At 32.4% G+C, this 24,435-nt stretch overlaps 2 protein-coding genes and 1 non-coding gene across 4 annotated transcripts; 1 reads left to right on the top strand and 2 right to left on the bottom strand.

Annotated features, from left to right (window-relative positions):
- Nucleotides 1–4,223: 4,223 nt before the first annotated feature.
- Nucleotides 4,224–4,296, bottom strand: TRNAR-CCU (transfer RNA arginine (anticodon CCU)). The gene has a single exon. It is a non-coding gene; the product is annotated as a tRNA-Arg (tRNA).
- Nucleotides 4,297–16,578: 12,282 nt separating this feature from the next.
- Nucleotides 16,579–18,065, top strand: LOC106623563 (zinc finger HIT domain-containing protein 3). The gene is made up of 4 exons (XM_014243117.3): nucleotides 16,579–16,868; nucleotides 16,950–17,107; nucleotides 17,171–17,351; nucleotides 17,405–18,065. Exons 1-3 carry the CDS (start codon nucleotides 16,804–16,806, stop codon nucleotides 17,347–17,349), a joined length of 402 nt encoding a protein of 133 aa, XP_014098592.1. The 5' UTR covers nucleotides 16,579–16,803; the 3' UTR covers nucleotides 17,350–17,351; nucleotides 17,405–18,065.
- Nucleotides 17,126–20,501, bottom strand: LOC106623562 (beta-glucuronidase). Of its 2 annotated transcripts, none has more exons than XM_014243116.3 (11): nucleotides 19,989–20,501; nucleotides 19,758–19,937; nucleotides 19,378–19,544; nucleotides 19,172–19,317; nucleotides 18,729–19,105; nucleotides 18,508–18,680; nucleotides 18,280–18,345; nucleotides 18,135–18,219; nucleotides 17,897–18,073; nucleotides 17,673–17,811; nucleotides 17,126–17,613 (listed from the first exon to the last, which is right to left on the bottom strand). In XM_014243116.3, exons 1-11 carry the CDS (start codon nucleotides 20,307–20,309, stop codon nucleotides 17,414–17,416), a joined length of 2,031 nt encoding a protein of 676 aa, XP_014098591.2. In that variant the 5' UTR covers nucleotides 20,310–20,501; the 3' UTR covers nucleotides 17,126–17,413. The 2 variants fall into 2 exon arrangements, with proteins under 2 accessions (XP_014098591.2, XP_014098590.2); XM_014243115.3 differs by having other exon boundaries at nucleotides 18,280–18,423; nucleotides 19,989–20,495.
- Nucleotides 20,502–24,435: the final 3,934 nt, after the last annotated feature.

Raw genomic sequence — 24,435 nt, 5'->3', positions numbered from 1 at the left:
TAATCTCTTGATTCCTGTTGCCTGTCCTCTTGGCAGTTCAACAACTGCGTCCATGTGTAGATGCCCCAGTCGCGCATGCCACAGTTGAGCATCTGTAGTACTCGTTTCTTGTGGTGTCACAGCTCCAGCTCGTTCATCAGGCTCTCGTAGGTAATACAGGTCTCCAACTCGATCTGCTATCATTACTGTTTCTCCTTCTAGGTCCATAATAATAGCATCATCTTCCCTGAATAGTACCTCTCGATTATTTCGAGTGAGTTTTGGCACAGAAATTAAATTAGTACGGAGATCTGTTGTTGATGCTGAATTTGCCATATTTAATGTCGCTGTACATTCTTGCAAATCGGTCATCAACTGTTCACTGGAACACATGTGCGATGTGCAGCCGCTGTCTAAGCACCATCTGGTCGTCGTTGTCACGTTCCTTACCTCTTCAGGTTTTAATATCTCCATGTAGTTGCTTTCTACCTACTCAACCTTCTTAACTGAGTTTTTACCTCGTTCTGGACATTTTGCTGCCCAATGTCTGTTTGGATTTTGCTTTATTTTTACCTGGGTGACGGTATTAATGTCGTCGATCACCTGCATACAAAGCATTATCTTCGTTGTCAGCTTCCGATGTGTTTCTGCTTCTTTTTTCATCCAGCTTTCTACCTACTCAACCTTCTTAACTGAGTTTTTACCTCGTTCTGGACATTTTGCTGCCCAATGTCCTGTTTTACCGCATATGTAACATGGCTGTTTGGATTTTGCTTTATTTTTACCTGGGTGACGGTATTAATGTCGTCGAACACCTGCATACAAAGCATTATCTTCGTTGTCAGCTTCCGATGTGTTTCTGCTTCTTTTTTCATCCAGCTTTCTACCTACTCAACCTTCTTAACTGAGTTTTTATCTCGTCCTGGACATTTTGCTGTCCAATGTCCTGTTTTACCGCATATGTAACATGACTGTTTGGATTTTGCTTTATTTTTACCTGGGTGTCGGTATTAATGTCGTCGATCACCTGCATATAAAGCATTATCTTCGTTGTCAGCTTCCGTTGTGTTTCTGCTTCTTTTTTCATCCAGAATTTTACCAATTAATGTTTCTGTATTGAATAATTCATCTTTGGATCTTATTGCGCATCGAAAGTTCTCAAAGCTTGGAGGTAGTCCTTTGAGAATTAGTACAACTAACATATCATTTGGTATTTCTACTTTCATATCTTCTAAGTGTTCGACGGCACTCATGAAGCTGTCCAGGCGTTCCTTGAAGTCGTCGTCCTCGTCGATTTTGAATGATGTGACGTCGGTCAGCAGATCTATCTTCCTAACTGGACCTTTTGACGCATGTACTGACTGTAATTTGTCCCAGACTTCTTTAGATGTTTCACATTTGGACACTGTCTTAATTTCAGTGTTTCCTATCGATAGTAGGATGTCTGCCTTTGCTTTTTCATCTTCTTTTCTCCACGATGAAATATCACGCTCTGTCGCAGCACTTCCTACAGGTCTTGTAATTTCACCGTTTACATATCCCCATCGATCATGCTTTCCTAGAATCGATCTAATACGTATTTGCCAAAAGTCGTAATTTTGCTTGTCTAGCATTTAAATTCTCGATGATCCGTTGTGTGCCATTTTTAGGTTATGTTTTTCCACGCGGTCAATTACACGCCGACTTTTTTCTTTTTCTTATTATTTAAATTCGCACTTTACTCGCTGCGTTAATCTACGATCACTGGGCCCATAACCTGTGGGAGTTAAGCAGTGGATGAGTAGTTAATTAATTTAATTAGAAATGTAATTTGGGTATACGACAACAGTTTGTTGTTCGTGTGATATACATTGGTTACTTGTGAACGACTACTATTGATTTCATATTTTGTCTTTTCCCTGTTTGTCTTTTCCCACAAAAGACAAAAATTAAGTGTATAAAGCCAAGGGCTATTAATTTGAACCAGCGAAAAGTAATTAATTTTCAAGGAGAAAACCTTTCGATAGTATTAATAGTAGTTTTTAAACTATTGAAACTATCGAGTGGTCCGGACACTCGGACACGGACACTATTTTGGTAATATTCTGTTCAAACTATCTCTGATAACCGGATAAAATTTCATAAAATTTATAAAGAAATTTGTGTACAATTTGTAATTCTCTTTTTTTTATACACTTGCAACATGTTGTTACAGAGTATAATAGTTTTGTTCACATAACGGTTTTTTGTATCACCCAAAAATAATCGAATAAGATATAGGGTATCTATTGTAACGGACTTCTCGAAAAATTGTCTACCTTGATCACTGGATTGTTGAATAAAAGTCCCAATTTAATGGCTATACACTTATCTTTATTTCTAATTCCAACAACTTAGCACTTATTGCTCGTTATTCGAGCTTATAACTTCTTGCTATGTCTCAATTGCTCTTAACACGACAAAACTCTATCTAGAACTGTGTTTGCTGCACAATTCGTCAGCCCTTATATAGTAAATCTTTAACAAAAGTTCGCTACTAGAACATTCTGGCAACTAAGAATTCGCTGTCTAGTTGCTTCTGGCAATTTATCGTCGGTTCGATTTTGTTCTATCATCCGTGTTCGTCTCAAATATAAATGATCAGGATGATGAGACGAGTTGAATTCCCAGTGACTGCCTGTCAGTACCATTGTATAAGCCTACAAGTAACCAAGGAATCAGCTGTTTGCCTAGATTTATACAATCGTCTGTACGTGCGTTCGTCTGTGCAAGCGATAATTAGAGTAAAAAGTAAAACGAGTTCGTAGATGGGCGTAAACGCACTACAGGCACGCCCACAAAACATCACTAATCGAAAACGTATAAAATGACATAACTAAAAACTAAATTAATATATAAACCTGTTATTTGGTACAGGTGATTGCAGTATTGACTTGTATTGACAACGGAACGGAACGCCCACTCCCTATATCTCACAGTTTTAAATTACATATAATTCTTCCACTTTCCAGTACACAAATCAAGCAATAATAAATATATTCGGATGAAACTTGAGTTTAACAGGTTCGATTACACCCGATCTTAGCCTTTATCACTTTTTTTAAATTCTCTTTGTTTTAAGAACAACAAAACTGTCAAAATGACTTTTAATTGGAATTTATCGTACATATATTTCCGTTCAGGAATAAAATAATGCTTCTCTGTTTTCAATTTTTAATAAATTGAAGTACTGTTTTTATTTTGCTGTATAAATGTTGAAAATAAATTTATAAGAACATTTAGCAGCATTCATTAAACATGTTGACGGTTTTGCTCCCCAGTTTATACATTAGGGTGGGCCGAAAATCCGTTGTTTTAGAATTTTCATTATTAATACCGAAAATATTTTTCTTTGTTAAAAAAAAAATATTAAAAAAAGAAAATTTCGGTCGACATCTTAGGCTTGCCAAATCCAGTTAAAGTTAAAAGTTTTTGGAAATTTTTTTTCTTACCTTATATCGATCGGAAATTTAATTCTCTACAAAAAAGGTTCTGTAGTAAAGTTACGTAAGGTTTTTCTAGAGTTGATTGTTACTGAAATAACGAGCATTAAATTTCCGACCGAAAAATTTTTTTTTCTTGAAAATATTTTTTTTTTAACAAAGAAAAATATTTTCGGTATTAATAATGAAAATTCTAAAAAAAAACGGATTTTCGGCCCTCCCTATTACACATAGGTCGTTCCTAAATACAAATATTAGGTGCACAACTAAGTTTCCGCTGTTTTGCAATATAATTCCAGCAGTTAGAGCTAATCGATTTGAAAAAGAAACTGTGTTTCCACATTAGTGACTTTGTTTATGTGTCATATAGATTTGGTTGTGCGAATGAGTGCGAAGTTTTGCCAAATAATCGCCATTTGCGGGAAGTGTTGAATTTCTTCTTTCAGTCAAAGAAATTGGTAGCTGTATTCGAACTTCGCCAGAAAGATGGGAAGAAGTTGTGACTAGCGATGGGCAATGTAAATGAGACATTTCTAACAATAAAATGCAAAATATGTACGAAATTATCACAATTTTCTTGTTTTTCGTAGTGAACTTTTTACAGCTAATAGAAAAGTAGAACTGAAAGTAATTATCGCTCAACAAAGCAATATTTCAATGAACAAAGTATATTCAGCAGTTTTGTTTTAGAGTTTCTAAGCCGCAGTTCTTTTTCTTAGCTGATTTAATAATTATTATTATACCATAATTTAAATAAAATTTTTAAAAAGTAATCTCCGACTTTACCCCAAATGGGACTCGAACCCACAATCTTCGGCTTAGGAGGCCGACGCCTTATCCATTAGGCCACTGGGGCGAACAAACCAAATTGTCGATATTCTTAATTTTAAACACGTAAGCGTTAATTATTTTTCTGTTTATGATTCTTAACAGATTAATTACGATGTAAACTTACGTTCTTTGTTACCTACTACCAGAGAATGTTGAAGAATAGAGAAGGAGCAAATGTTAACTGAAAACTTTTTGAGTACTAATTTGTAATTCCACATGAAGGAACATCGAAAAATATAACTTCGAAAAAGAAATATACACCACACAATGTGCGAAATGCTATAAATAGACACAACGAATATTCCTATATGAAAAATCGTTGCGCATACCTATTTAGATTTATGTTTTCAATTTCTATGATATGACAAATTTATAATTATGAAAAGCCTTTTGAATTAAAAAGGAGGATTACTGGCAAAAACCCCAGAATTCATAATAAAATAACCTTTGATATGCAATTTTTCCAACTTTTGTATATGCGTTGCGTAAGCAATATACTTATCAAACAAAAGATAACAATAAAACAGTGGCTAAGCGGCCGCGTTTCCATTTATATAGTGGCTTAGGTCGTAGGCGTGAAGGAGTTAAGCTCAATCCGAATACGAGCATATACGTTCGAATCGTAAAATACATAAAACTCAAAATTTTATTTAATTTTTTTATTTTATTAATAGGAGTCTAAGCATATCATAATTCAATTACTTTAATAGCATATTTTACTTCCTAATATAATTAAAATATATCAGGAAAATATGTTCATATGATTAGGTTTATTGAATATTTTCTTATTATGCGTATTTACACAAATGTGATAATCACACATACATTCTTAAATACACGTACGCAGATGCTTGCCTCCTCTTGCCCCGCACAAGCAATGACTTTTGTCTACGCTTTTTGCTTTTTGCGGGTTGAACGATCGCAGGCAAGGAGGGATTGGGGCGCACTGCCACATAATTATTTCAGATATATATTTTATTTATCGAATTCGTTTAAAAACGATTATAGGTATGAGTTTATGTGTATTTATATATATATATATAATATATATTATAGTACGAAAATAATTCATAAATGCATCAGTATTTTTCAATACAAATTAAGCAACATAATAATATACTAAGAGTCCTCAGTTAGAACGCCTCTGTGTATAGTGGCAAGCCAACGAAATAACGGCGAGTTCGCGCAGACATTGTGTTGTTGAAAGTAACCAAATGACAATTTTGTCGACAAACATACATGTATACATATGAGCTCGGATACAATAGCTCGGCGGAGTTGACAAAATTTGTTTCAATCGACAATTTTACGACAATGTCGATCGGCTATGTTGTCTCGTTTGTCCTTTTTGCAGGGCTTTGCTGTTGAAAATTGACTTATGCTCTTTTGGAATATTGCGATTATTAGCAAAATCTCACTCTATAAGCAAAATGTATATACATACATATGCACAGATGTTCTTTGATATGCGCATAAACAAAACTTAAAATAATAAAAAGGAAAATAATTGGCTTATGAAAAGAAAATATAAGTAATGAGGGAAATAATATGAAAATAAAATTCAAAATATCATTTAATAAAAAAGGGTTTATAAAAATAAATTTAAATAATTTATATCTGTGATAGGATTTGAACTTAGGCAAAATATTTGATGTTGCAATAAAGAATTGTGCTATACAAGCAACTCCACAGATAATTTCTTATTCAAATAGTCGAATGTGTGAATTCAAACATCAATAATTTTTTTACTTGTTTCAAATTACTAATTTGTATGTATGTGAATATTCTATTGATATGAATAATCAATCGTATGATAGAATCTGACGAAAGAGAGTATGCACCTGATTGGTCATATTTTAACGGCCAAAATAGAAATACAGCTAATATTTGGTGTGAAATTGCGCCAAAATAAAGGAAGAGAAAATCCAATAAATGCAAATCAGAAAATAGTTGTGAATTGGTTTAATTGCCATTTATATGAAATTGCATCCAAATAGAAAAGGAGAAAAAATGAAATTTCAATGTTGGAATCAAATATACATATGTACATATGTAGGATATATGTTTTAATAAATAAATATAAATTGTAGTAAAGTAATTAAAATATAGTTTAAATAGATTTTATTATTATTTTAATTAAATAATAAATTAATTAATAAAATATAAATAAATATAAATTAATTTATTTCCATTTAATTCGTTAAATATTTGAGGTTTCGATAATACATAGGTAAGTATACAATTTTTTGATTTGACCACCAGTTAGTGTTCACTTCGTTTGCACAAAGCAGCTAAAAATAGAAATTCATACATAAATACGTGAATTGCCACGGTCTGTTTGTATGCACTATGACTTGTATACATACAAACAATTCAATATGCCATATACTTGTATTCATAATTACAAGAAGAAAAAATTCATTCATGCATATGCAAATCTACATACATGAAAACGTGAATTTGTCACGGTCTGTTTGTATGTACACACGTCATATGCTCTTCAATATGCCATATATTCATACAAAAAGAACAAATTCATTCATACATATATCTACACATTCAAATAACACCAACAACAAATTCATTCATATACATATGTATATATCTACGCATTCAAATAACACCTACAACAAATTCATTCATAAGAACGCGCATATTCTACAAGTTGCCCAAAAGCTGCTTCTTCATGGTGATACTAAAAATCTGAAGTTGAAGAATTTTCTGATGTTCACTCCAGAAGAGAAAAATGGCAACTTGGGTCATTGCCAATTTATTATTTTTGTTTTTTAATTTTCATATATTATACTACATATGGTTTTAAATTATAAAATTTATGTAAAATTGCCATTTATATTAAATCCTTCATTACTTCTATATATTCTAGGCAAACTACATATAGTGCTTGTATATGTTTACTTATTATCATTCTTTTATATTAGTTTGTCGATTTAGTCCATTTTATCTAAAAACGACGCTATGAATATGCAGACCAATCGTTAATCGTAGCATTTCAAAAGAGCATAAGTCAATTTTCAATAGCAAAGCCCTGAAAAAGGACAAACGAGACGACATAGCCGATCGACATTGTCGCAAAATTGTCGATTGAAACAAATTTTGCCAACTCCGCGACAATTCACACAATTCGGTGTCAATACGTATGCGAGCTCGTATGTATGTATGTAAATATGTATGTTTGTCGACAATTTTATTTAAATAAAATTAAATTTTATTTCATTTTTTTATTTTATTAATTGGAGTCTAAGCATATCATAATTCAATTTCTTTAATAGCATATTTTACTTCCTGATTACGCGTATTTACACAAATGTGATAATCACATTCTTAAAAACACGCTTGCTTCTTCTTGCCCCGCACAAGCAATGACTTTTGTCCACACTTTTTGCTTTTTGCGAGAAGCAAGTTGAACGATCGCAAGCAAGAAGGGGCTAGGGGCGCACTGCCACATAATTATTTCAGATAGTTTTTATTAATCGAATTTATTTTAAAAACGATTATAAGTATGAATTTATGTGTATTTATATTTGTACGTATATTATTAATATATTACGAAAATAAGTCATTAATGAATTAGTATTTTTCAATACAAATTAAGCAACATATTAATATATTATGAGTCCTCACTTGACACGCCTCTGTGCATGGTGGCAAGCCAAGGAAATAACGGCGAGTTCGCGCGGACATTATGTTGTTGAAAAAAACCAAATGACGACTTTGTCCACAAACATACATATATACATATGAGCTCGCATACATATTGACGCCGAATTTTGCGCATCTGGCGGAGTTGACAAAATTTGTTTCAGTCGACAATTTTACGACAATGTCGGTCGGCTATGTTGTCTCGTTTGTCCTTTTTGCAGTGGTTTATTAATTTAATTTGCATGAGTTTCAGGATTCAAACCAGGGATAATGGGATGCCCAACTCTTTCCAGTGTGAGAGCGCCTCAAAATTAGCGTTTTTTATAACATTTTCCATTGTAGCCAGATGGTACAAAATAATAATTTTTGGGAATTTAAATTAAAATACCCATCATTTATTAAGATTAAATATTATTATACATGTATCCGTTAAACATATGCAGAAACTTTTTATACTCTTTTTTTGTGATTTTGTGATTTATTAAACAATTGATTTTTGAACTTTCAATACGTAATCAAAAGAATAAATGTATTAGCTCTCAATTAATAAATGTTTTTAAAAATGTTCAATTGAAAATCAATACCACTTAGCATGACATCACATACATTTCAATTTCGCGTTTTCTTTCATTTTCATTGTTTTCCAATTTTTGTTAGTGATCTTCAACAGCAGCACAAATCTCTCTGTTTACATATTTTTCTGTAGGATTTTAATCTGGCCGTCCCTCTTTTTCCAATTGCTAAACGTCAGACCTACTGAACTTTGACAGTTGCTTGAGTTCAGTAGGTTTTGACGTTTATCAATTGCGCTCTCATTTCCAGTGAGAGACGAGTTGGGCATCCCATTATCCCTGATTCAAACGTATAGGCTTGTATTCGGATTGTGCGTAACCCCTTCCCGCTTACGACCTCAGCCACCTCAAAAGTGGAAACGCGGCCACCGTTTTATTGTTATCCTTTGCTCAATAAGCAATTGCTCAAGCAACGCACATACATATGTAAGTTGGAAAAATTGCCTATTAAATGTTTATTTTATTATGAATTCTGGGGTTTTTATCGGTAATACAGATTTTTAATTCAGAGGGCTTTTCATAATTATAAATTTGTCATATCATAGATATTGAAAACATAAATCTAAATAGGTATGCGCAACGATTTTTCATTTAGGAATATTCGTTGCGTCTATTATTATAGCATTTCGCACATTGCGTGGTGTATTTTTCTTTTTCGAAGTTATATTTTTCGATGTTCCCTCATCTGGAACTACAAATTAGTACTGTAGTGCAATTTTATATAAATTTTATAATTTAATGCCATAAAAAGTGCATAATATGAAAAAAATTTAAAATATTATTTTAACTCGCTAATAGGTCATGTTGCCAATTCACCTCTCTGAAGGGAACATCAGACAAATTCTTCTATTTCTGATTTTTAGCAAATGTTGCGAGGAAGCTGCTTGTGGGCAACATACAAATGCGAGGGAGATGGTAGGATCAGTTGTAAAATTGAAACTTCTTACTGAAGACATTCAAAATTCAATTTCATTCATTTTTATTTTTGCGCATTTGCGGTAGGAATTCTATATGAAAACCAAATGTGGTTTACTAGGCGCACAGAAAAAATAGCGCGGCGCAGAGTTATGAACGAACGCACTTTGCTTTGAAGCAGACGCACGTTCCTTATGAATGAATTTGCTGTCGTTGTAATATGAAATACTTAGAAAATAAGCCGCGAGTTCGATTGAATATTATTGGCCGATGATGGTGCGTCTACGTTTTTTTTGTCACTTGCGCCAATGTTTGATTTTTTGCGAAAGCATATTGAGGGACATATATATGCACATATGTACATATATGCAAATATATTTGGACATGCGAATGAAGGAAGGAAATTTCAAGAATATTCACATATAGACATATGCACTTTTGAAGCAAGTAAACAACAATAGCTGTTTGAGTTCACAGATTAGATAAAGTGAATTGAATATTTTCTGTGGTGCTGCTTGTATAGCATACTTAATTATTGCAACGTGAAATATTTTGCCTAAGTTCAAATCCTATCAAATATTTTTTATACTCTTTTTATATTTTTATAACCCTTTTTTATTAAATGATATTTTAATTTTATTTGCATATTATTTCCCTCATTATTTATATTTTCTTGTCAGAAGTCAATTTCTTTCGTTTTTATTATTTAAATTTTTGTTTATGCGCATACCAAAGAACATATGTGCATATGTATGTATATACATTTTGCTTATAGAGTGGTGTTGTTCGTTGCGTACCCTGATAGGTGTGGTGACATTTTATTTTCGAACTTGCTCGTTTTCGATGTTCCCTCATCGTAATTAACATTTTAGAACAGTTAACATTTGCTCCTTCTCTATTCATTTACGTTCCCTGCTGTTACCAGAGAATGTAAATGAATAGAGAAGGAGCAAATGTTAACTGTTCTAAAATGTTAATTACGATGAGGGAACATCGAAAACGAGCAAGTTCGAAAATAAAATGTCACCACACCTATCAGGGTACGCAACGAACAACACCACTCTATAAGCAAAATGTATATACATACATATGCACATATGTTCTTTGGTATGCGCATAAACAAAAATTTAAATAATAAAAACGAAAGAAATTGACTTCTGACAAGAAAATATAAATAATGAGGGAAATAATATGCAAATAAAATTAAAATATCATTTAATAAAAAAGGGTTATAAAAATATAAAAAGAGTATAAAAAATATTTGATAGGATTTGAACTTAGGCAAAATATTTCACGTTGCAATAATTAAGTATGCTATACAAGCAGCACCACAGAAAATATTCAATTCACTTTATCTAATCTGTGAACTCAAACAGCTATTGTTGTTTACTTGCTTCAAAAGTGCATATGTCTATATGTGAATATTCTTGAAATTTCCTTCCTTCATTCGCATGTCCAAATATATTTGCATATATGTACACATATGTGCATATATATGTCCCTCAATATGCTTTCGCAAAAAATCAAACATTGGCGCAAGTGACAAAAAAAACGTAGACGCACCATCATCGGCCAATAATATTCAATCGAACTCGCGGCTTATATTCTAAGTATTTCATATTACAACGACAGCAAATTCATTCATAAGGAACGTGCGTCTGCTTCAAAACAAAGTGCGTTCGTTCATAACTCTGCGCCGCGCTATTTTTTCTGTGCGCCTAGTAAACCACATTTGGTTTTCATATAGAATTCCTACCGCAAATGCGCAAAAATAAAAATGAATGAAATTGAATTTTGAATGTCTTCAGTAAGAAGTTTCAATTTTACAACTGATCCTACCATCTCCCTCGCATTTGTATGTTGCCCACAAGCAGCTTCCTCGCAACATTTGCTAAAAATCAGAAATAGAAGAATTTGTCTGATGTTCCCTTCAGAGAGGTGAATTGGCAACATGACCTATTAGCGAGTTAAAATAATATTTTAAATTTTTTTCATATTATGCACTTTTTATGGCATTAAATTATAAAATTTATATAAAATTGCACTACAGTACTAATTTGTAGTTCCAGATGAGGGAACATCGAAAAATATAACTTCGAAAAAGAAAAATACACCACGCAATGTGCGAAATGCTATAATAATAGACGCAACGAATATTCCTAAATGAAAAATCGTTGCGCATACCTATTTAGATTTATGTTTTCAATATCTATGATATGACAAATTTATAATTATGAAAAGCCCTCTGAATTAAAAATCTGTATTACCGATAAAAACCCCAGAATTCATAATAAAATAAACATTTAATAGGCAATTTTTCCAACTTACATATGTATGTGCGTTGCTTGAGCAATTGCTTATTGAGCAAAGGATAACAATAAAACGGTGGCCGCGTTTCCACTTTTGAGGTGGCTGAGGTCGTAAGCGGGAAGGGGTTACGCACAATCCGAATACAAGCCTATACGTTTGAATCAGGGATAATGGGATGCCCAACTCGTCTCTCACTGGAAATGAGAGCGCAATTGATAAACGTCAAAACCTACTGAACTCAAGCAACTGTCAAAGTTCAGTAGGTCTGACGTTTAGCAATTGGAAAAAGAGGGACGGCCAGATTAAAATCCTACAGAAAAATATGTAAACAGAGAGATTTGTGCTGCTGTTGAAGATCACTAACAAAAATTGGAAAACAATGAAAATGAAAGAAAACGCGAAATTGAAATGTATGTGATGTCATGCTAAGTGGTATTGATTTTCAATTGAACATTTTTAAAAACATTTATTAATTGAGAGCTAATACATTTATTCTTTTGATTACGTATTGAAAGTTCAAAAATCAATTGTTTAATAAATCACAAAATCACAAAAAAAGAGTATAAAAAGTTTCTGCATATGTTTAACGGATACATGTATAATAATATTTAATCTTAATAAATGATGGGTATTTTAATTTAAATTCCCAAAAATTATTATTTTGTACCATCTGGCTACAATGGAAAATGTTATAAAAAACGCTAATTTTGAGGCGCTCTCACACTGGAAAGAGTTGGGCATCCCATTATCCCTGGTTTGAATCCTGAAACTCATGCAAATTAAATTAATAAACCACTGCAAAAAGGACAAACGAGACAACATAGCCGACCGACATTGTCGTAAAATTGTCGACTGAAACAAATTTTGTCAACTCCGCCAGATGCGCAAAATTCGGCGTCAATATGTATGCGAGCTCATATGTATATATGTATGTTTGTGGACAAAGTCGTCATTTGGTTTTTTTCAACAACATAATGTCCGCGCGAACTCGCCGTTATTTCCTTGGCTTGCCACCATGCACAGAGGCGTGTCAAGTGAGGACTCATAATATATTAATATGTTGCTTAATTTGTATTGAAAAATACTAATTCATTAATGACTTATTTTCGTAATATATTAATAATATACGTACAAATATAAATACACATAAATTCATACTTATAATCGTTTTTAAAATAAATTCGATTAATAAAAACTATCTGAAATAATTATGTGGCAGTGCGCCCCTAGCCCCTTCTTGCTTGCGATCGTTCAACTTGCTTCTCGCAAAAAGCAAAAAGTGTGGACAAAAGTCATTGCTTGTGCGGGGCAAGAAGAAGCAAGCGTGTTTTTAAGAATGTGATTATCACATTTGTGTAAATACGCGTAATCAGGAAGTAAAATATGCTATTAAAGAAATTGAATTATGATATGCTTAGACTCCAATTAATAAAATAAAAAAATGAAATAAAATTTAATTTTATTTAAATAAAATTGTCGACAAACATACATATTTACATACATACATACGAGCTCGCATACGTATTGACACCGAATTGTGTGAATTGTCGCGGAGTTGGCAAAATTTGTTTCAATCGACAATTTTGCGACAATGTCGATCGGCTATGTCGTCTCGTTTGTCCTTTTTCAGGGCTTTGCTATTGAAAATTGACTTATGCTCTTTTGAAATGCTACGATTAACGATTGGTCTGCATTTTCATAGCGTCGTTTTTAGATAAAATGGACTAAATCGACAAACTAATATAAAAGAATGATAATAAGTAAACATATACAAGCACTATATGTAGTTTGCCTAGAATATATAGAAGTAATGAAGGATTTATTATAAATGGCAATTTTACATAAATTTTATAATTTAAAACCATATGTAGTATAATATATGAAAATTAAAAAACAAAAATAATAAATTGGCAATGACCCAAGTTGCCATTTTTCTCTTCTGGAGTGAACATCAGAAAATTCTTCAACTTCAGATTTTTAGTATCACCATGAAGAAGCAGCTTTTGGGCAACTTGTAGAATATGCGCGTTCTTATGAATGAATTTGTTGTAGGTGTTATTTGAATGCGTAGATATATACATATGTATATGAATGAATTTGTTGTTGGTGTTATTTGAATGTGTAGATATATGTATGAATGAATTTGTTCTTTTTGTATGAATATATGGCATATTGAAGAGCATATGACGTGTGTACATACAAACAGACCGTGACAAATTCACGTTTTCATGTATGTAGATATGCATATGCATGAATGAATTTTTTCTTCTTGTAATTATGAATACAAGTATATGGCATATTGAATTGTTTGTATGTATACAAGTCATAGTGCATACAAACAGACCGTGGCAATTCACGTATTTATGTATGAATTTCTATTTTTAGCTGCTTTGTGCAAACGAAGTGAACACTAACTGGTGGTCAAATCAAAAAATTGTATACTTACCTATGTATTATCGAAACCTCAAATATTTAACGAATTAAATGGAAATAAATTAATTTATATTTATTTATATTTTATTAATTAATTTATTATTTAATTAAAATAATAATAAAATCTATTTAAACTATATTTTAATTACTTTACTACAATTTATATTTATTTATTAAAACATATATCCTACATATGTACATATGTATATTTGATTCCAACATTGAAATTTCATTTTTTCTCCTTTTCTATTTGGATGCAATTTCATATAAATGGCAATTAAACCAATTCACAACTATTTTCTGATTTGCATTTATTGGATTTTCTCTTCCTTTATTTTGGCGCAATTTCACACCAAATATTAGCTGTATTTCTATTTTGGCCGTTAAAATATGACCAATCAGGTGCATACTCTCTTTCGTCAGATTCTATCATACGATTGATTATTCATATCAATAGAATATTCACATACATACAAATTAGTAATTTGAAACAAGTAAAAAAATTATTGATGTTTGAATTCACACATTCGACTATTTGAATAAGAAATTATCTGTGGAGTTGCTTGTATAGCACAATTCTTTATTGCAACATCAAATATTTTGCCTAAGTTCAAATCCTATCACAGATATAAATTATTTAAATTTATTTTTATAAACCCTTTTTTATTAAATGATATTTTGAATTTTATTTTCATATTATTTCCCTCATTACTTATATTTTCTTTTCATAAGCCAATTATTTTCCTTTTTATTATTTTAAGTTTTGTTTATGCGCATATCAAAGAACATCTGTGCATATGTATGTATATACATTTTGCTTATAGAGTGAGATTTTGCTAATAATCGCAATATTCCAAAAGAGCATAAGTCAATTTTCAACAGCAAAGCCCTGCAAAAAGGACAAACGAGACAACATAGCCGATCGACATTGTCGTAAAATTGTCGATTGAAACAAATTTTGTCAACTCCGCCGAGCTATTGTATCCGAGCTCATATGTATACATGTATGTTTGTCGACAAAATTGTCATTTGGTTACTTTCAACAACACAATGTCTGCGCGAACTCGCCGTTATTTCGTTGGCTTGCCACTATACACAGAGGCGTTCTAACTGAGGACTCTTAGTATATTATTATGTTGCTTAATTTGTATTGAAAAATACTGATGCATTTATGAATTATTTTCGTACTATAATATATATTATATATATATATATAAATACACATAAACTCATACCTATAATCGTTTTTAAACGAATTCGATAAATAAAATATATATCTGAAATAATTATGTGGCAGTGCGCCCCAATCCCTCCTTGCCTGCGATCGTTCAACCCGCAAAAAGCAAAAAGCGTAGACAAAAGTCATTGCTTGTGCGGGGCAAGAGGAGGCAAGCATCTGCGTACGTGTATTTAAGAATGTATGTGTGATTATCACATTTGTGTAAATACGCATAATAAGAAAATATTCAATAAACCTAATCATATGAACATATTTTCCTGATATATTTTAATTATATTAGGAAGTAAAATATGCTATTAAAGTAATTGAATTATGATATGCTTAGACTCCTATTAATAAAATAAAAAAATTAAATAAAATTTTGAGTTTTATGTATTTTACGATTCGAACGTATATGCTCGTATTCGGATTGAGCTTAACTCCTTCACGCCTACGACCTAAGCCACTATATAAATGGAAACGCGGCCGCTTAGCCACTGTTTTATTGTTATCTTTTGTTTGATAAGTATATTGCTTACGCAACGCATATACAAAAGTTGGAAAAATTGCATATCAAAGGTTATTTTATTATGAATTCTGGGGTTTTTGCCAGTAATCCTCCTTTTTAATTCAAAAGGCTTTTCATAATTATAAATTTGTCATATCATAGAAATTGAAAACATAAATCTAAATAGGTATACGCAACGATTTTTCATATAGGAATATTCGTTGTGTCTATTTATAGCATTTCGCACCTTGTGTGGTGTATATTTCTTTTTCGAAGTTATATTTTTCGATGTTCCTTCATGTGGAATTACAAATTAGTACTCAAAAAGTTTTCAGTTAACATTTGCTCCTTCTCTATTCTTCAACATTCTCTGCTGTTACCATAGCCAACCTTTCTAACTTTTGCGGTAGATGTCGCCAATTTAAGTACGTTGGGTGCGTGTCCGTATTATGATAAATTATTAAAACTAATTCAAATTGGATATCAAAACTTAAAATAAAACATATTATTAAAAATTTAGAAACAATAATTTAATAATACCAATAAATAAATTTTAATCTACAATGTACATAGGAGCCCTCGGGATTGGTAGTCATTTTAACCATACATTAGCTTAAAACAATACGGCAACTACCAATGGTATGTTTCATTTGACACATTTACCAAGTGTTGTCTCTTTTAAAAAAATTTAAACCAATCGAAGTTTATGAAGAGTTTTTTACTGTAAATTTATGTGTATTTTAGTTTAAGCACATTGTTATTGGTAGCTAGTTTTAAAATTACTTACTTTTCCCAAAACATCTTACTTTAGAATAACAGCGACTGTTAAAATACTAGAGGTGGCAAAATGTAATGGGTTAGAAAATATTGTATTTTTATAGCATTACTTATTGATGCGTCATAAAACACTAGACAATGTTGTGTGTAACGTGCGGTGCGACTACTAAGAAATACAAATGTCCAAAATGCTTGGAAGCATAGTAAGTTTAATTATTGTACTCATTGTTATGTACATATATCGACGTAATATATATATTTTTTTCCGTTTATATAAATAAAAGTTGCTCGCTTCGCTGTTACAAGAAACATCAAGAAGTACTATGTCTACCAAATCATAACGTAGACAAAATCGTAGAGCACGATCGCAAACTGGAACCCACTCTGCATGAACCTTTTAGTACTGAAGACACGGTATCACGTAACAATCTGGAACTTTTAAGTAATATAGTCCAAGTAATTCTTGTGATTGTTATATTAATACGAATTTATTTTATTATAATAGAAGACTGTAAAGCATTACATGATTTGCTTTATAATATACATCTACGAAATTTACTTTCTGAAATTGATGTGGCCCCTGATGCTTGGAAGGCTATGAAAGCAGCAATGCAAGAACCGCTTTTTTTAGAATTTGCTGATGAATGCTTAAAACTTGTCGAACCACAGAATGCCCTTGAATAATAGTATATTACCTATTACTTATATTAAAAATGGATTTAATTTGACTATTTTCCAGGTTTATTTGTTATAAGTCTTCATAATCCCGAATGAATTGTGGTCTTTCTTGCCAGTGTATAACGTAATCGAATACTTCGGGAGGCGCCTCGCATTGGTCTAATTCAATTGCCAAACCAAAGTATCGTTGATGACGTAAATATGCAGCCGATTTTGGCTGGCGTTGACGTGTAAATACTCCTTTCTTATTACCTCCAACGCGCGTGTATGCTGAAAATAGAAATCCATTTCGACAAAAAACTTATATAAATTGAATATTTTTGATATACTTTGTGCAGTTTTGAAATCAGCAAAATTCCATACGAATTCTCCAATAAACCACTTTTGCGATCTTAGGTTGTCGAACGCTTTGAAGTGCTTGCCGAGTAGTGACCACTGATAATCCTCCGACCAAATATATGCTGGAAGCTGATTGCATTTAAGTTTGAAAATTGTCAATTATATTTTTCTTACTAAACTTAATTTAATTTGAGTAATCTTATTTTTTACTTACAAAATGTAATCCTTCATAAGTATCTGCACCGTACTCTGTCATTATAATGGTTTTATTGTGCATTACATGCCACAATGTTGCTTCGTCCACTACATGTTTGGTAATCATATCCAATTGTCCGGCGTTTTGGTACCATGCGTTATATCTATTAAAACATATTATATCCAAATATTGTCCCTATTTTTTAATAATCTTGTATTATTGTACTGTGGAATCAAGTGCTTAATGCATATTTTACCAATTTATCTTTTTTCGCCTCAACGTTTAAAGCGGCCGTGATAGGTCTCGTGGGATCCAACGACTTGGTATAATTTGATAAAATTCTTCAAAAAAAAAATATGGGAAACAAATGATGTACAACAGTAATTCAAGAACGTAATTACTTAAAATATTTTTCCGCCTGGGCATTACCGGAACGAGGTTCATTTGCAATAGACCACATAATAACACTGGCATGATTACGGTCACGATGTATTAGTTGTTCAATCGAGGATTTATGATTCCGTAATAACAATGGTTCAAAAATACTACATTATTAAATACGTATGTATATTATATGATGGGGACAAAACATAATTATTAGTGTCTTAGAGTCAGATTAAAATAATTACTCTGCATTAACGCCTGCACATTCATCTATGACCATGATGCCAAACTCATCAGCGAATTGCATTGATTCCTCTGAATAAGGATAATGTGAGGTACGATAAGCATTTGCTCCAATCCATTTTATCAAATTAAAATCCCTTGTCAGCAAGGCATAGTCAAATCCTTTTCCTCGTATCTAAAATCATTTATATAAGAAAGTAAATATTTCGATTTTTAATCTTACGTCAGAGTCCTCGTGTCGCCCGAATCCTCGTAAATAAATCGGGGCATCATTTAAAAGAAAAGTTGAATTATTCCATTTTAATGTGCGAATGCCGACTTTCATACGATATACATCTAGGAGAGATTTATCAACAGCATGCAAATATAATTCCATAGTATATAAATAACCGGGTTCGGGGCTCATCAAATATGGCCACCAGGGCATAACGTCTTTTACTACAATAGTGCCATTCAACGTTGTTTTAGAAATACTATGAGCTACTATTTCACCTTCTTTGTTGCGTATTTGCACATGTACATAAAGAGGTTCTATTGGTGGATCAAAAACAACCACTTTACTTTTATTGCCCTTTACAATAACTTCATAATGAACAAGTCCTATACAGCATAATTGTATTTATTAATTAAAGGAGTAGATATGTTTGTTCATTATGTAACGCTTACCTATATGGTTCTCAGTCAAATCGGTTAAAACCTTAATATCTTCAATGTAAATAGCAGGGGTGGTATAAAGATGAACAGTACGGTGTATACCAGCATAATTGAAGAAATCAAAAGTATACCGTTGGATCATAACCATACCATTATCACTGAAATATTCAAAATGAAACGCTCTAAAAGCTTTAAGATAAATTCCCGCCTTATTTTACCCTTCCTCCTCAACTATCGTTCCTTGTGGAATTGTTGAATTTACAAGCGTGTTGTCGCAGATTAAAGTTAACCTGTTTTCACCTCCAAAGTTCACGTGGTTTGTTATTTCCGACTCGAACGGTAAGTGCCCAATAAAATGTGACATTACTTTTTCTCCATTAATCCACTAAATACAAATATACGAAAAAACATAATAACAAATACTGAAGCTTTCAGTCTTAGGCGGTTATTATTTAAAGTATCTGATAACATAAAATGCTCCGATAACAAATAAAGCTTAAGTACCCTCCTCTTTTATGGTAGGGATTATAAAGGGATTTACTCATAAAGAGTAAAAAAACTTTAACAGGGTATATTTAAAATAAATTTTATAACTTACAACAATAGCTGCATAGTGAACGCTTCCAAAACGTAGCCAAATGCGCTGATCCATGTTCCAGGAATGTGGTATAAAAAATTTTGTTTCGTACCACACTGTTCCAATATGATCACGCAATTTAACATCGGCACTAATATCATTATAACTTGAAGGCACTGGCATGGGACGTGTGGGTCTCACCTTGATTCATACATGTTAAATAATATGTTAAGCTTGTGAATTGAAGTTTACCTTGTCCAAATCAGCTTTAAACCAACCATCGCGCACACCCTTCATGGGATCATTAACGTCTGACTGCAAAAATCGCCAAATGCCATCCAGCGTTCGTACTTCACGTGACTCAGATTCCCGTGGATAAAGAAGACCACGAGTTGAAGACGTATCTTGCAACCCCATATAATCGAATGGTTTACCTGTGGTGTCTATTTTATTGCTTTTGTTTGCTGGTAAATCCTGTATTTTCAGTTCTATTATTCCTAAGGAACGATCGATACTCCCCAAAATTGCAAGTAAAAGGTTCAGAAACCTAATGTACGTTCTCACAACAATCATGCTTATAATAGCGTTTTACTACTAATTAATTTTCCACTACTTTTAACTTAGGAGACAATAAATTTGCTTGAATCTTCCTTTGTTCTTGCAGAATACTTCCCATGTAAACAAATATCAGCTGATAAGCACAACCTACATGCACACACCTGCGTTTAGTAAATAAAGGGTACATATACCCTACAAGAATAATGACAGTCATCGCTGAAAAATTTTTGTCAGCGCGCAGAACAAAGTTTCTATCATTTTCTTAAGAGCCTTGTGCAGAAACTGATGAAAAGAAACGCATGTGTGTTATTGCATTGTGTGCACCTATATTTAACATATGGATATTCGGAATTGATTTACTATACTTATATGTATATTGCTCACTTTCATGCCTTTTTCTGAGTCATTGCTGATCATAAAACCGTCAAAGCTGAAAACTGACTGTAAATCTATAGCGGCCTTTACACGGTCATTCATGTTTGCAAGGTGCCGTTTCAGACAGGGACGCAAAAGAGTCTCATACCAGTTTATTGTGGGCGAGGGGACGACGAGGAAAGACGAAGGGACCGTGCCACTCGTGTTCGGGTGGCACGCTTTGTGTTCTTGTTCGTAACAGCTCGCTGCTACCCTTTTCAGCATTCCTTTTCACTTTCAAATCCTTTGAATGGTTGCAAGAGCGCTCGGTTTCAAATGAATTCGATCGCAAATTTGAGTTCTGTTATCTATTTTTGTATGTAATATGCAAATACGTATGCATAGAATAATAGAAATATTATGACAAATTGTAAATAAGGAGAAAATTAAGATATAGATTATGGAGTAAAGAAATTATGAATTTTTAATATGGAGTAAAGAAATTATGAGTTTTTAATACTTAAAGATTAGGAAATTCCTATTATAAATTTGGCCTTGAAAATATTAATAGCGGATATTCAATACATTCTTGTGGATTAGGGAATTCCCGTTTTTAGTATTTTTTTGAAACTATTTAGCGGGTAGGTACTTGTATTATGCATATTGTTCTACCATATTCATGGTAATTCATTGCAAGCAAAATGTGTGACCATCATCTCAACATACAAATGAAATACGCAGCACGCAGTGTTGCGCAGTTGAACCGCACAAATATTTACGAACATTTTGTGAAAAGGAATGCAGAAAAACTAGACTCGAGTTGCTGGACTCTTTTTGGCCGTGTGAATGCCCAGAGCGACACCAAAAGAAAATTTGAAAAAAATGCGACTCTTTTGAGTCCCTGTCTGAAACGGCACAAGCATGTGCGGCGTGATGAGAAGAATGAGCGTGTAAACATAATAAATTCGTGTTCGTCATACATGTGCGATGGTTTTTAAAAATTTTTAAAAACATGATGTTGTTATGAACATGTTTTATGGTGTAAACGCTTGCATCATGCACGCAGTATATTTTTTCAGTCGTAAGCAAACATTGAAGTGTAATGACGTCACGGATAAACGAAGAACTGTGGAAGGACTTCTTTGAAATTTATCTAAGCGTTCTGGATGGCTGGATTATAAATTTAAAAAAAAATCATATAGCATAAAAAAAACATATAAATAAAAAAAAATTATAACAAAGAAACAATACAAGTCATAATAAAATATCATGGTTTTATGATGAACGTTTTAAATTAAATTAGCAAATAAAATTTAGTTGCACGTTGTTCAAAAATATTCGTGTCGTTCCCTGAAATTTCGTTTCGCACTGCTTTTGTTAGCTATTTTTAGCGGGTTTATTTCTGGCATCCCGCCTTTTTTGACATCAGCTGTTCGAAATTCCCTGATTTTAATAATCAGGGAAAGAGAATAACAGAAAAATCAGCGAAAATGAGATAGTCTCGCTTCATGTCATCCTTGTCATTTCATCCTTGATGTTGCTTCGTTCACAAATAACAGAGAAATAAAGTATGATTGCATGTTCGACCGTTTAAACGAAAACCAGTTTTTTTTGCATCACACCATGTTTGCATACAAAAATTACCGTGTAAAGGCCGCTTATCACAAAAGACAAATTCTTTTGCACAGTATATAAAATAATTTTTATTTTTCAATAAATTTTAAACTTTAAATCAAAATTAGTTATAATAATCAATATAAGGAGGAATGCAACAAAATATATAATGAAATAATAAATTATGAAAAGAAATTTTCACTTGATTCCATATCTTCCTCTCAATAGCTCTGCGTACGTCTTTCCCCAATCAGTGTATGTTATATTTGAAAACTCCCCTCTCTCATTAAAATGTACTTATGTTTAGGATTATTTACATTAGTTTAAGATTATTTTCTTATAATGTCAAGTCTGATCTGGCAATACTGTCTTATCTAAGCTTTATATTTGTCATATCTCTTTTATCATTCATTTCTCTTTATAATTATGTTTGTTTACGCATATTTAAAGTTACGGTATTTTAAAATTCTGTTGAACTTTTATAAATGTCGGAGGACATGTCAAGCAAACCGTTCACAATTGTACAAATCCTAATAAAGCATTGAGAACTCTATCCGCTGGTAACTTAATTATTTAACAATGTATATTTTTAACACAAAACCCAAAAGAGTTTTAAACAGAAGCGTGCTACACGCGGAGAACGTATATCATAGAGAAGGTTCACAGTGCGGCCAATATCAAAATATTTCACGTTTCGCAGGGGAACTGAAAACGATGAGCGTGTTTCACCACAGTGTACATTTAACCAGAGAACTTAAAACAATGAGAAGGTGCAGGTTCGACAGCGAAGAATTTGTAGGAATTTATCAAGGAGTTCACCACAGATGCTCGAGAAACAAATAATTAAAATTGTTTTAAGTTCTCTGATTTAACAGCAAGAGCGCATATAAAGCTGGATTGAGGGGTAAATGAGAAATAATATGTTAATATATAAATCGAAGAGTATCAATGTGCACAAAGCTAATATATATATACATAAGTACATGTGTATTTATATGCAGGTGTTTTTTGGATTTGAAAACTTCTTCTGTACTATATGCAAGTAGTTAGATTTTTTCTAAGTCTAATACACATATGTATGTTTTACTGGGGAAATTTAGATTTTTTCTAAGTCTAATGCACATATATGTATATGTTTTATTGCGCCAAATTGGAAGTTATAAGGGGATTCTGCTTTTGAATTTGAAAACTTCTTGTATACTATATGTTAGTAGTTAGATTTTTTCTAAGTCTAATACACATACGTATGTTTTACTGGGGAAAGTAAGATTTTTTCTAAGTCTAATGCACATATGTATGTTTTATTGCGCCAAATTGGAAGTTATATGGGGATTCTGCTTTTGGATTTGAAAACTTCTTGTATACTTTATGCTAGTAGTTAGATTTATGTATGTTTTCCTGGGGAAAGTAAGATTTTTTCTAAGTCTAATGCACATACATATGTATGCTTTATTGCGCCAAATTCAATTGGGACAAAGCTAATATATACATATACATATATATATTTATATGCAGGTGTTTTATGGTTGGTTGGAAAAGTTCATGTATACTATATGTAAGTAGTTAGATTTTTTCTACTAATACACATATGTATATTTTACTTGAGAAATTGCGCCAAATTGAAAGTTAAAGAGGGAATTCTGCTTTTGATTTAAAAAGTTCTTCTGTACTATATGCAAGTAGTTACATTTTTTTCTAAGTCTAATATGTCGTTTACTGGGGAAATTGCGCCAAAAATTAAAGTTGAAGAAGAAATCGTCAACGGAATTTTAGTTCTTAAAGAATTTCGTCGCGAAAGGTTAAATTCGTTCTCCAATTCGATTTTGCGCTTTTTAGTTTTATTTAAAATAAAATGGCGAGTAAAAATGTTAGAAAGTGTCGCGAGCGGGAGTGCACGACAGAATCTTCCAGAAGATTATTTTTTTTCCCCAGGAACGAGGAGGACTTCCAGAAGTGGGTGAAAAAATTTGCAGATCCCATCAACACAGGATTTACCCACCCACAATGCATTCGTTTGTATTAAGCACTTCGAACGAAATGCAGTGTATGAAGAAGTTGAAGGCATATGCTGTGCCCACCCTCCACCTTGGTGAGTGCTCTTTATTTTAATTTAAACGTTGTATGAGGTATTTTTAAACTCTCGCAACATGTTGCTACATAGTATAATAGTTTT

Source organism: Bactrocera oleae, chromosome 4 (assembly GCF_042242935.1).
Source record: "Bactrocera oleae isolate idBacOlea1 chromosome 4, idBacOlea1, whole genome shotgun sequence".
Taxonomy (NCBI): domain Eukaryota; kingdom Metazoa; phylum Arthropoda; class Insecta; order Diptera; family Tephritidae; genus Bactrocera; species Bactrocera oleae.
The sequence above is the reverse complement of the archived record's forward strand: the minus strand, read 5'-3'. Positions and strand labels throughout refer to the sequence as shown.

What these genes read in the sequence shown, in the direction of transcription:
- LOC106623563 (XM_014243117.3), top strand. Translation starts at nt 16,804, where the DNA reads ATGTTGTGTGTAACGTGCGGTGCGACTACTAAGAAATACAAATGTCCA. An exon ending in CCAAAATGCTTGGAAGCATA is followed by an intron (nt 16,869 to 16,949) that starts GTAAGTTTAATT and finishes TATAAATAAAAG; the next exon opens with TTGCTCGCTTCGCTGTTACA. An exon ending in TAACAATCTGGAACTTTTAA is followed by an intron (nt 17,108 to 17,170) that starts GTAATATAGTCC and finishes TTATTATAATAG; the next exon opens with AAGACTGTAAAGCATTACAT.
- LOC106623562 (XM_014243115.3), bottom strand. Translation starts at nt 20,309, where the DNA reads ATGATTGTTGTGAGAACGTACATTAGGTTTCTGAACCTTTTACTTGCA. An exon ending in GGCGACACGAGGACTCTGAC is followed by an intron (nt 18,681 to 18,728) that starts GTAAGATTAAAA and finishes AAATGATTTTAG; the next exon opens with ATACGAGGAAAAGGATTTGA. An exon ending in CAGGCGGAAAAATATTTTAA is followed by an intron (nt 18,220 to 18,279) that starts GTAATTACGTTC and finishes TTTTTTTTGAAG; the next exon opens with AATTTTATCAAATTATACCA.